At 34.5% G+C, this 14,031-nt stretch overlaps 1 protein-coding gene across 4 annotated transcripts in view; it reads right to left on the bottom strand.

Annotated features, from left to right (window-relative positions):
- Positions 1-278: 278 nt before the first annotated feature.
- Positions 279-14,031, bottom strand: part of NOL4 (nucleolar protein 4) — a 381,073-nt gene continuing 367,320 nt past the window's right edge. For all 4 annotated transcript variants that reach the window (XM_030810603.1, XM_030810601.1, XM_004087724.3 and 1 more), the window contains one exon: positions 279-2,205. In XM_030810603.1, the coding sequence (XP_030666463.1) occupies positions 2,012-2,205 (194 nt within the window). In that variant the 3' untranslated portion in view covers positions 279-2,011. The remainder of the gene's footprint in view (positions 2,206-14,031) is intronic.

Here is a 14,031-nt window from a genome sequence, read left to right as displayed (position 1 = left end):
AAAGTAATAAAATATACAAAAATATTATCTATTCATATTTGAATAATAAAATGAAGTAGTCTTGGCTTCCTAATTTCCTTACCCATTCTTGGAATAAATTCTTTATTAGAATGAATGTTGAGACCCTGGGGGATCTTAGGATATTCTTGAGAAATAAATTTGAATTGCCAATTTTGTGCTAAACGTAGGTAGAAAATAGCCTTTTAGATTTTAAAAGTAAATGGCTAAAAATTAAGCATTATATCCTTCAGAAAGTTTATAAGGTTTGACAATCATTGTTTTAACACAGAAATCTGTTTATTAAACCAAACAAAACAGAGAAAATTATACCAGCCCTCAATTTTTGAATTTTCATTTAAATAAGCAAACTCTAAATCCACATCTTAAAAGATGTTTGTGCAGCTATGTATTTCCAAAATACTCATATTTCAATAAGATTTTCACATTATATTCACCAACAGTATCACAAAAGTTTTTTTTGTTTTTTGTTTACATAATTGTAAGGAACAGTAATTCTAGAAACACTAGAAGAAAAAAGCATGGCAATGTCCACAGTTACAAGAAAAAGTGCACATTACTTGGTCACAATCACAGTCATTACTTGAAAAACTATATGTAACAAGTAGATAAGAAATATCACTGATGCCTCAAACTCATTGTCAAAAACTGAATGACATAAATTTTACATGAAATAAGGCAAATTCAGGAATGCACAAAGAATTTGTAATCCAACCAAAACTAAACAACAGAAAAAAGTTGTATAAGAAGCATGAACTAAAGTACTTCTCCCTAAATATTTTAAAAATAGACTTGCCTCAGTGCACAAAGAAAACATCACTCATGTGTATCCCACACTATAAAATAAGAAAGAAGGGTAAAGTATGGGGGATAGGAGGGCACAGTTCATTGTAAGTTGCAGCTGCATCCGCTGAGAGTTCTTTACATTATTTTTAGCTAGAACTGAAAATTATACAAATCATATCAGGAGATGTAATGGTCTTTTTGGAAACTATTTCTGAAAGAAATGAAAAGAAAACTACACACAAGAGTGCAAATTTTCAGATTGTCACTTGCAACCTCTTAACATTCAGTCATCTACATCCAGGTGCTGCTAGCGGGATGCCTGGAGACAGCAGCGGCAATCAGGAACGAGCAGCTCTAAGAAACCAATGTGTGATTTTTTTTCAACAATATGTCTTGTCATTATTAAAAAACATTCTGGGATGAAAACTGCTATGATAAAGTTGCAGTGTTGAGTGGGGTTTTTGAGATCAGCATAAGAGCAGAAATGCAGGCTTCTCTTGGAAGTAGTTCCTGATGTGACGATTGAAAGAACATAGGCAAGGGTTTTTCCAGCATCAAGTGTTATTTTTGTAGAAAGAATTTGGAAAGAGGAGAAGGCAAAGGGATGTGGAAAAGGTACTTACAGTAGTTTCTCAAAACAGTTTTCTTTTAGGACCTATGAAAAAGTTACCAAAGTAAAAATGACAAGTTTGAATGAAAAACAAGTTTTCTTTTTATAAAAATTACATATTTTTTTAAAATACAAGATCCTTTTCATTGTTGTTATATCCTGTAGCAACAAGAAATTTGGCTTTTTTTTTTTTTTTTTTTTTTTTGCCAGATACTTCAGCTTTCAGTCCAATGAGTCAGTAGCAAATTCCACTAATATTTCAGCTGGATCTTGAACTATTGTTTTATACCACAAGCTTCTTCTGTTTTATCCTTGAATTAAGAATAGATAGCCTTTTATGCCCCTGATATTTATGCTGACACACTAAAACAAAAAGCAATAGGCTGGACACATTAAAATATCTCAAGTACTTCAGAGGTCAGAGTTCCTTTGAAGCACCTTAACACATCACTTATGGATCAAGGACAACGTGGCATAATGAAAGTATTTCTCTTAAAAGACTGTGCAGTAAGACCAGAAGTATCTCTGTTGGGAAATCAAAATGTCATTAGTGGAAACTGCAAATTTAGACCTCAGTGATTATGGTGGTCGTCTGTCTCAGTTCTGTTGTAAAATGAGATTTTCCAGTTCATCTGCAGATCGCAATAAAAATGCAGCTGATTCTCGATATCCTGCAACAAGCTGTCTCACGGCATTGATTTCAGTTGGACTCAACTGGGGTCTGGAGTTTGAGCTGCTGGAGGATCCTGAGCTAGTCGCCAATTGTCTCTTCATGCTGAGATCAGTGGGTCCTAGAAAGAAAATCATCACAAAATTAGACATAAATATTATTTGTTCCAGCATCTTGGATGTGGGCATTCAATAAATTATAGTTGAATGAATTCATGAATTCTTCCACAAGAAGCTAGTGATCTCCTTAATCAAATACATCTACTCTCAGAAAGATTAATGAGCAATGTAATGGTAACTGAGTGGCTTCTCTTTGGTCTTCTCTCAGATGCCCAAATCAGCCTCTGGAAATCACCTCTTGCTGTGGAGAGATGGTGAAAACTTTCTTGGAACGTGGGTTTTTTGAAAAATTCAATTTTAAATCTGTCTTCCATATGTTGTAGAAGCTTCTCATAGTAGCATAACATGATGGGAATTACAAACATTTTTCATTTGTTACATTCATTAACAGATATCTTAGACGCCATCAATTTGCAATTTAAAAAACTATGATGCTAATGACTTTACAGTACAAACAAGTCAACTTAGCAAAAAGGAAACTAAGGACTAAAGGACTTCAGGAATATGTTTAGAGTTTGACAACGTTTAAGTGGCACAACCAGGACTTGACTTAGGTATTTTTTTATTATTATTTTTCATTTCAGGCAGATGTTGTTTACCATGTTGATTAGTATTAAAAGCATTGACATATTACATTGGAATTTGCTTTAGAAGTGCAATAAGTAAGTGATTACTGCAAACAATACCACAGAGAACCTAGACATTTGGAATACTGACTTAAGTGTTTAGGAATTTAATGTCATCTCTGTATTTATTTGCACAAAACACATTCATGTGCCGAAAGCTTTTTTTCTTACATATTTAAGCCATCTGGTGGGTATGCTTTTTGACAACATTTTGTAAATTTTTACTTAAAAATTATTTATAAAGTTATTTAAAATCTTTCATTCAATCATTTGTGTTGAGAAGATACTTCTTTCAATTATTTTTTAAGTGTTCACTTTTATAATTCTTAGCTGACATTAAGCATTTACCGAAATTATTAAATTTGCAGTATTAAATTTAAATCCTTGAATAAAACAGTACTAAGCACATAACTAAACATGTGTTCCAAAACTGTAATGATTCTATAACTTGAAAATGTTTTAACAGATTTTTTCCTAAACATGCGTAAATTTGCAGATAATGGTATTCATTTCGTGAACTAAAACAAGAGATATTATTTTATCCTTTTGGTTCTCCTTGAAGCATGATGGAGATAGGTCAAGACCCAACCCCCTCCACCCTCTACCTCCAAAAAGGAGACAGATGTCCCATGAGAGGGAAATAGCTTCACTTGAATTTAATTAGAGCAGAGACAAGACTAGCACACAAGAACTCTGACATCTGAGAGAAATGTATTTCCACTTCTGTAGTGGCCTTTCAAAGCTTTGATTTTTCTAGCAGGACTTAGGTTTCATTTGTTCTGCTATTTACAAAATCATGAGACTGACACGACAAGCTGGAAGAGAGATGTGTGATGTCACATTTGCAAACAGAAGTTACTGAACCGGCGTTGAGGCAAATCATTAACATCATTGAGTTTATTTGGAAAGTTCTGAGTGGATTAAAACGGCATTAAAACAGGAGTAGTGGTCTCCAGATGAACCCACTTTAAGTTTTGTTTTTCTTTATATTTAAGAAGCCCAGTACCAGGACAGATATTTATAACAGATATTGAAAGGGTTTTCCTCTCAGCTATGTAGTTATCTAGTATCTGGTTGGCTGACGATCATTATTTCATTACAAGGTGTAACATTTTGATGGTTTTTGCTGTCAATCCAAGTTGATTGGCATCTTTAACTAGAACTGAGAAAGGGTTGAGGCTAGGGCTCCAGTTCTTTCTAAAGTGAGGGTGATTGATTTTATTCTAATCGGCAGTTTGTGAATTACATCCTACCGCTGGCTCAGTGTTCTAAGCTTCCAAACCAAGACCTAGCTTTCACTTTCCTTCAGACCTTTGTTAGCACAGGCATAGTCTAGAGAAAGCTATGCCATTTAGAGGCTATTCACACCTCCAAGTTATTATTATTCTTTGTCTGGAAGAAAGTTGACATCATTATCTTGGCTTTTTTCAGATCTGCAGGATCAGGATAGAGTGCATAAACCAAAACTATAAGGAGTCCTTTAGCTGAGTGTTCGTTATCCATGTCTTCACTACTATGGGGTTGGGTGAGGAATCAAGCTAAAATAAAAATATTTGCAAATAAACAAGATATTTCACTAGTGACTAAATGACCCTCAGTGATTGTCACTACCATTCATTTCTGCCTCATTGAATGAATCCCATACTTGACTGGTTTGGCTTAATTATCCCCAACAATATGATCTGATTAGAATGCATATCAATTACAAGTAAAAATTCAAATTTTATAAAGATGCTACATTTAATGAAGTCTAAGAAAGTATTCTTGGAGACCTGCTAAAATCTCACACAAGGCTACTGAGAAGCATAGTTCTGGAAAAGCTGGACCAGTTAACAAGAAAATGACCAAAGATAATGACACAAAAGATACTTCAAGAGAAATGATTTTGATATCCAAGGTTAAAGGCACACACCAAGGCAACTTGCTAGGTCCACATTTATATAAGTGCCCACATTTTTGCCAAAGTGATGCGAACCTGCTTTATGATCATTCTGAAAATATAAGAGATAAAAGATATTTCATGCTAACATACAATGCTGTTTGAAAAATTAAGCTCCACATACCAAAACGAATTATTGATTCATTTTTTGAGGTTTGAGGGATATTTAAGTTATAAATAAATTTCAGTTAAATGAAAATGTATATTTTCATTTTTAAATTTTTAAAATGTATATTTTCATTTTACTTCTTCGTTTTTTCTTCATTTTATTTTTCAAATTAAGTTATCAGTTGAATATTTCTCCCCTGTTTATGGTGCATTTTTGGTTGTTGTTTTAAATAGACTTACTTTTGTGGTCATATTTTAGTGTCATTTATCCTTAGGTAGTAGGACCCCTTAGGACAAAGTTTTGTTTTTGCAGTGTAAATTCTCTTTGAAAGACTATGGCATACATTTTTATTTATCAAAAATTAGACTGAAGGTAAGAATGCAAGGCCCATAAACGCAGGCACCCTTTGTGTCTCATTTACCATATCATTCTGTGGAGCTGTGTTGGTGTCTGGCACAAAGAAAGCCTCAATAATAATCAGTGACTAATCGATATTTGTATAATCAATAAATGAGAAGTGCCAGATTCTTTTTATAGCCAATACTTAAGAAATAGGAAATAAGTGATGTTATTAATAACACTAGTTATGGTTAAAACAAAACTAGTTAGACATAAAACACAATGGTTTAATGTGACTTATTCAAGTAATGTCTAATATATGGAAATATTATTATTGCCATAAAAGTCATCTAAAATTGTAAAAATGTAATTGCTTGAGTACAATGATTTCCACATGAATCATTGCTGATAGAGAAAAATAAGTTATTGTCCATTTCCTAAATAATCATGTTTGCTTTACCACTAAATATTACCACGAGTCCTGAGTTGAATATAAAATCATTCCTAGCTTCATAGAGCCTTCTCCTATGTTCCCTTCTTCAGCTAGCACCTCCACTCCCAAGTAATAGACTATGAAATGTCTGGATAACTGGCAATTAATTTAACAATTTTAAATAAGTGAAGAACATTTTAAATTCATTATTTACTACAGGGGTTGGTGAAATTTTTAAACAAAGAACAAGGTAGTAAATATTTTAGTCATCTTAAGCCATGAAGCAGAATTGCAGATATTAATAATATGTAGGTACTTATACAAAAAGAGAGAAAGCAGATTTTAACAACATTCTCATGGACAAAATTCAAACTATAACAACAATTGAGTCTTTTTTTTTTAAATAAAGGTCTACTACTGAAGAGAGTAGAAAGTTTTTTTCTTAATTGAGCTTCACTGTTAGTGTTCCTTTTCATCAAAATCAATTGCAAATGTTCATCTATTAATGAAGATTTGTAGTGATATTTTATGTGTTTCATCTTTGAAAATGTCTTTTTATACAGATAAGCATTTTCAAATACTTTTATCAGGTCACAACCATATTATTTTAATTGAGCATATTAATCATTTAAAAGTCATTATAGAATTCTATTAGATCCTTCTCCTGATAGTTACCTTTTATTAGGTTAATACACTGCAGATTAATTACTTCCAATTAAAGTTTAAACTGGAAGCTCCTCAACTGAACAGTGTAAAGGAATTTGAAATATAAGAATTTACTTTGCATTTGCATCAATGTACTAAAATATTGCTGAGTCTGTGGTATGTGCTCAGAAAATATATCCACTGCAAATCTGCTTGGGAATGGAGATTTTACTTCTTGTTTTAACTTCTGATAGGACAAGAAGTTTATAAGCAATTTTCTACTACTGTGATTCAAACAGTATTGGCCATCATCAAAATAACTTTACCACAGCATAAGGTTTGCATATAAGTACTGTTTTATCTTGTAATTTCAGATTGAATTCAATAAGAAACATTGCCAATTCTGCAGCAAAAATTAACTTCCAAAACCACTAAGTGTTTACTGATAGTGTTTGAGGGCAGTTCTTATTCAGAAAAAATTTAATCTTAGCCCTGATCTGAAAAAAAAAAATTGTAATAAAACTTTACCAGGAAGCCATCAAATTGCTGTGTGGTAGGACAACACAGTATATTCAGATTCTATTCTGACAAAATTTCACAGTAATGAACATGGTTAACTGATGAGAACAAATGAAGTTTAAAGATGATAGTACTGTTTTAACCATCAATGAAATACCGAAGTGTTTTCCACAATACAACTGCTAATGGCTCTTTCAAGGAATAACCATATGCTTTATGTTTTAACAAACTTTGTAAATATGTCCAAATAACCCTCTTTGTGCTTCACACCTCTTAGAAAGTTCCACTTCAGATTGTATTGAATTAGTTTTTTTGCAACTTTGAAAATATTCTCACCTATAGGTGTTCCACACTTACTATTCATAGACACGAATTATTCGTCACTTCAAACTTATCATTGACTCCTCCAATAAGCAACAACAGAGTAGTATTAGTACCATCTCAACTCAAGAGGCAAGGAAAATTACTTCAAACCAGAGTTACCTTGTTTGTTAATTGACTATTTATATTACCAATATTTCAATTTCCTCAACCTTTCAAGCACTGTTCTTGCCATAATGCTAATAGTCTTAAGAAGGCTTATTTTTCTGGACACAATTCTTTAGCTGTTGCAGTAAAATGTGATTTAATAAACTTGCTATCAGTAAATGAAGTGATTTTCCCTGGTTGGCTAACAAATTTGCCACTTGTAAACTTTATTTATAGGCCATTTCATTTCTTATTTTTGTGATCAGATGTTTAATCAAGGTATTCATGATGATATTGTAGTTCTTTTGCCAAAGAGTAAAAAAAAATCAACTATACAACCTCAGGATTTTAGTTAAGTTAGCTAATATAGATAAAGTATCCATCCAGCACAATGCCTGGTTATACTAGATATTCTATAAGTGGTAATTTCCTTCTCCAGATGACTGAATATTTATCAATGGGCTAAAGATATCTAAAATATCACACTAAATATACATTGTTGGATTCAACATGCTAATGAGTTTCATTTATATTCACAAGTGTGATTACACTATAATTTGCCTTTCTAATACTCTTTTTGATGATAGAATTATAGTAGCATCATAAAACGAGCTAGAGTATTTTCTCCTCTTTTATCCATTTTTCCTTCTTTTAGAATTGTTTCTCTAAAGTGAAGATTATCTAGCCTTTGAAGCCTTGGTAAAAATTTGTAAAACCATCAGAGTCTGATATTTTTTAATGGGCAGATTTTTATAATACTGATTCAATTTATGTAATGGTTACAAGTTCATTTGGAATATCCATTTTTGAATTAATATTGGCCAATTATGATTTTGTAAAACATGGTCTAATATCTCTAAACTTTCAAGTATAATAGTATAAAAATATTAATTTTATACTTTTTAATCTTTTATTTTTTAAAATTTCTGTTATGTTTCATCTGTCTTTATTCATCTTATCATATTTTTAAACAAGCCCTTTCAAGAATGCTGCTTTTGCCTTTGTTAGTCTTCCCTATTGCTTCTTTGATTTGTATTGAATCAATTTTTTCACTTATTCTATCGTCTTTGCGTTTTCTCTGTTTTGACTTCTCAGGTTAAATCATTAGTTCATTAACTTTCTATTTTTTTCTAATGTGTATGCCAAAATACTAAATTAGTTATATTCCATAAATCTAGTTATGTAGCATTTTCATCTTTGATAATTATAAATAGTTCTCAACACAATGCGATCTGTATGTTAATGATTATTTGGTTGTTTCCATTTGCTTAGGTGGTCAATATATGTGAAAGAATATGTATTGTTAGACAGTTGGGGGTCAGATTCTAGATATAGCTATTAGATTAAATTTTAATTATTTGTTTCAAATCCAAATGTTTTTCTGGTGTATCTTTTTTTGTTTGGTTTTTGTTTTTCTGAGAGACTTGTGTTAAAACTCTATGGCTATCATTATGACTTTCAATTTCTCCTTGCTATTTTGTTACTTTTTAATTTAATTTTGAGGCTTTGTTATTGGGGTATATAGTTGTATTAGTCCATTCTTATACTGCTATAAATACCAGAGGCCAGGCATGGCGGCTTACGCCTGTAATCCTAGCACTTTGGGAGGCCAAGGTGGGTGGATCACTTGTGGTCAGGTGTACAAGACCAGCCTGACCAACATGGTGAAACCTAGTCTCTATTACAAATACAAAAATTAGCCCGGCATGGTGGTGGGCACCTGTAATCCCAGCTACTTGGGAGGCTAAGCAGGAGAATGGCTTGAGCTCACGAGGCAGAGGTTGCAGTGGGCCAAGGTCATGCCACTACACTCCAGCCTGGGGGACAGAGTGAGAATCCGTCTCAAAAATAAATAAATAAATAAAATGGAAATAAATATCCAAGACTGGGTAATTTTAAAAAGGAAAGAGGCTTAATTGACTCACAGTTATGCATGGCTGGGGAGGCCCCAGGAAACTTACAGTCATGGCAGAAGGAAAGCAGGCATATTTTACAAGGTGGCAGGCGAGAGAGCACATGTGAAGGTGGAACTGTCAAACACTTATAAAACCATCAGATCTTGTGAAAACTCACTATCATGAGAACAGCATGGGGGAAACCACCCCCATGATCCAATCACCTCCCACCAGGTCCCTCCCAAAACACATGGGGATAATGGGAATTACAATCTGAGAGGAGATTTGGGTGGGGACACAGAGCCAAACCATATTCTGCCCCTACCTCCTCCTAAATCTCACATCCTTTTTACATTTCAAAACCAATCATGCCTCCCTGACAGTCTCCCAAAACTTTAACTCATTCCAGCATTAACCCAAAAGTCCAAGTCCTAAGTCTCATCTGAGACAAGGCAATGCCCTTCTGTCTACGAGTTTGTGCAAGTTAGTGATTGTTACTTTTGCACCAACGTAATGATTACCTCCAAGATACAGTGGGGATACAGGCATTGGATAAATGCTTTCTTTCCAAATGGGAGAAACTGGCCAAAATAAAGAGGCTACAGGCCCCATACAAGTCTGAAACCCAGTTGGGCAGTCATTAAATGTTAAAGCTCTGAAATGATCTCCTTTGACTCATGTCTCACATCCAGGGCATGCTGATGCACAGGGTGGTCTCTCACAGCCTTGGGCAGCTCCCTCATGGGCTGGCATTGAGTGACTGAGACTTTTTCAGGCACCTGGTGCAAGTTGTCAGTGGATCTACCATTCTGGGTTCTGGAGGACGGTGGCCCTCTTCTAGGCAGTGCCCCACTGGGGACTCCATGTTGGGACTGCAGTCCCACATTTCCCTTCCACACAGCCCTAATGGAGGTTCTCCATGAGGGCTCCATCCCTGCAGCAGACTTCTGCCTGGATATCCAGGTGTTCCCATACAGCCTCCAAAATCTAGGCAGAGGTTCCCAAGCCTCAATTCTTGACTTCTGTACACCAGCAGGTCAATCACCATGTGGAATCCACAAAGGCTTGGGGACTGCATCCCCTGAAGCAATGGCTGAAACTTTACCTTGGCCCCTTTTAGCCAGAACTGAGCTGGAGTGGCTGGGATGCAGGGCACCAAGTCCCAAGGCTGCACACAGCAGCAGAGTCCTGGGCTTGGCCCAGGAAACCATTTGTTCCTCCTAGACCTCCAGGCCTGTGATGGAAGTGACTGCTGCCAAGATCTCTGACATGCCCTGGAGACATTTTCCCCTTTGTCTTGGTATTGACATTCTGTTCCTCATTACTTATGCAAATTTCTGTAGCTGGCTTGAATTTCTCCCCAGAAATGGGTTTTTCTTTTCTATCTCATTGTGAGACTGCAAAATTTTCTAACTTTTATGCTGTTTCCCTTTGAAACATAAGTTCTAATTTCAGATCATCTCTCTCAAGTTCAAAGTTCCACAGATCTACGGCAGTGGCAAATTGCCACCAGCATAGCAAGAGTGACCTTTGCTCCAATTCCCAAGAAGTTTCTCATCTCCACCTGAGACCACTTCAACCTGGACTTCATTGTCCACATCATTATCAGCATTTTGGTCAACCCCATTCAACAAGTGTCTAGGAAGTTCCAAACTCTCCAACATCTTCCTGTTTTCCTCTGAACCCTCCAAACTGTTCCAACCTCTGCCCCTTACCCAGTTCCAAAGGTGCTCCCACATTTTCAGGTTATCTTTATAGCAGTTCCCCCTGTCTGTGGTACCAATTTCCTATATTAGTCTATTCTCACACTGCTATAAAGAAATACCTGAGACTGGATAATTTATAAAAGAAAGAGGTTTAGCTGACTCATAATTCTGCATGCCTGGGGAGGCCCCAGGAAACTTACAATCATGGCAGAAGCAGAAGTTAACACATCTTATATGGTGGCAGGTGAGAGAGTACGTGAAGGAGGAACTGTCAAACACTAATAAAACCATCAGATCTCATGAGGTCTCACTTACCTTCATGAGAACAGCATGAGGGAAACCTTTCCCATGACTGAATCACCTCCCATCCTGTCCCTCCCTCGACAAGTAGTGATTATGGGGATTACAATTTGAGATGAGATTTGGGTGGGGAAACAGAGCCAAACCATATCAATAGTACCTAGACAATTGTTACCTTCTGATGAACAGTTACTCTCTTTATTAGTTAATAAATATTTAATTCCCCTAAGCTTTCATATTAAAGCCAATTATAGTGGTTCCTCAGTATCCTTGGGGACTTGGGTCCAGGATACCAAAATCCAGATACTCAAGTCCTTTATATTAAATGACACAGTATTTGGATATAACCCATGTGCATCCTCTGGTATGTTTAAAATCATTTCTCGATTACTTATAATACTGAATATAATGTAAATGCTATATAAATATTTGTTATACTGTATGTTTTCATTTGTATTATTTTTGTTGTATTGTTACTTTCGATTTTTTTCCAATATTTTTGATCTGCAGTTGGTTCTATCTGGAGATATGGAGCCCACTGACACAGAGGGACGGCTGTAATGTCATACACCCTCACATAAAAATTCTTTCAATACTTCTGCAAGATTGTATTTTATCTGGGTCACTGCTATCAAAAACGAACTACATTTTATTTATGCATCCACCTGAGAATTTGTCCTTTAACAAATGGTGGATAACAACAGAACCAAATATGAGATGTTAAGTGTAAGGTCTTGGAACTCTCCATCTTCAGATAACTTACCCTTTGATTAGAGAAAAGATTGATACTACAGTTTGGTGGTAACTATTTGTCTCTTCTGTAATCTATGTCAAACTGAAGTAATTTTCAAACCAGTTAGGTCTAACTGTAACCCTAATATGATTGTGCTTTCAAATACTTAACTCCTCCTGATGTCATTAAGTTTAAACTTCTCTATTTAGATAACACTGATTAATCAATATTAGGTTACCAATAAATAGTATACTTTTCTACAAAGTAACAAGTTGCTAAGATACATATTGTACACATACTTAAGAAAATACAAAAAGCAAGATATGTATCACTGTCAAGGCCAAGTAACTGTTTAAGGCATTATGCAAGGGAGAAAAGAGAACTTTATAGATTGTACTCCTCCACCAAAGTTGTAAGACTTCTTTCTAGCAAAGCTAAGGATCAAACATTGACAGCATTTGCAGGTTAAATTAGATCTCCTTCATAATATATTCCTGGACTGATTTGGGGGCAATTTTGAATGTTTACTTAAAAGATTAATTTTAGTTTAAGACTGTAAATATCAATCTCCCACATGTTTGAAAAATTAAGTACTGCAAAACTCAAATCTCCTGGACCTGCTTTTTTAAAATTCTAAATTTTTACACCAAGTAAAACATTTCAAAATCTTCTTTTCCCACTGTCTTTATCCATTTGTGTTTTATTTCATTTTTCTGATCTAAATTCACCTTGTTTAAAAAGAGAGAGAAAAAATTGCTGTTGAACATCTCAGCACTTTTGCTTTTTATCTAAGGGGGTTTTCTACATAGTCAATTTAAAGAGAAGCAGTTATTTGCCACATTGGCCTTTCTAATCTTTCCTCTACTTGCATTTGCTAATTCCTAGTACTCAGCTATGTAAACTGCCTGAGTTTATTCAGTAAATGACCTTTCTACCCAAGCTTCAAATTCAGTATTCTGTGGAGACCTAACTAATCCTTTGATAAATCACAGGATAACCTAAAGTGAGAATCAGTGTCCCAGCAGTTTTAGAAATTTGTAAAGGGAAAGACTCCTAGCATGCTGCTGTTTCCAGGCAATTTTTGGCTTCTGGGAAAAGATACAAATACTGCAGGAGAGAGAAGAGTTACTTTTTAACTTAAGCTGAACAAACATACTACATAAGGGCATAATGATTTACTGTATTATTTGTTTATGTATATATTTACATACATGTATACATTTTCAAATAACAGGAAGCAATCCCTAAAACCAGAAAGAATAAAGCATGAATTTATTATTCTTCAGAGAGCCTATAAGGTCAAAAATATCACAATTGCTTAGACCATTGGTTTCTCTGGCCACTGTTACAGAAAAGAGAATCTTATGATTTGTACTCCCCTACCATTCATAATTCAACTTCATTTCTCCTATTTCAACAAGCTGACAAATAAACAAGGAAAATAGTATTATTTATAGTTTACTTGTAAATACCATAGAGGGTTAATTGTTTGCCTAAATTCACATAGCTTGGAAGTTTCTACATTAAGATTTGAACCTGGGTTTTCCACTTGCTAATCTTACTATCTTATAGCTGTGTGCTGCATAATTTTTGTCTATATATTAAATGAGATTTCATCATTTGGAGATTAAACTTGTGTTAAAGTTCAAACTCATTAGTAAATTTTTACTATTTTCTTGAGTTATCAGTGCTCTAACAAAGCTAGAACATTTAATTTACATCTTTAAAGAGTATTCAAATATTTCTGGAAATAGATTGAATAAACACAAATGTACAGATAAATTTTACAACTGACAGTAAAAATTGCGGCCTATTGATTTTCTGTTCCATTAAAAGTGAAATAAAATAAATTTGTAAAAGAATAAAACTGTCTAGTATTTCCTCAGGGCATTTTGGAGGTTTTCATCTTATCATGCCCCTTGGTTACCACAATTCATACTAATCCCTGGAAATCCCTGGAAAGTTAAGACTCTAATGTATGTGTATGTAAACACACACACACACACACACACAGACACACACAATTCCATATATATGTAGAATTGGCTCATGCAATTATATAGATTGAAAAGTCCCAAGATCTGTAGTCAGCAAGCTAGAGATCCAGGAGGGTGAG

The sequence above is a fragment of the Nomascus leucogenys genome, chromosome 4 (genome assembly GCF_006542625.1).
Source record: "Nomascus leucogenys isolate Asia chromosome 4, Asia_NLE_v1, whole genome shotgun sequence".
NCBI classification, from domain to species: domain Eukaryota; kingdom Metazoa; phylum Chordata; class Mammalia; order Primates; family Hylobatidae; genus Nomascus; species Nomascus leucogenys.
The sequence above is the reverse complement of the archived record's forward strand: the minus strand, read 5'-3'. Positions and strand labels throughout refer to the sequence as shown.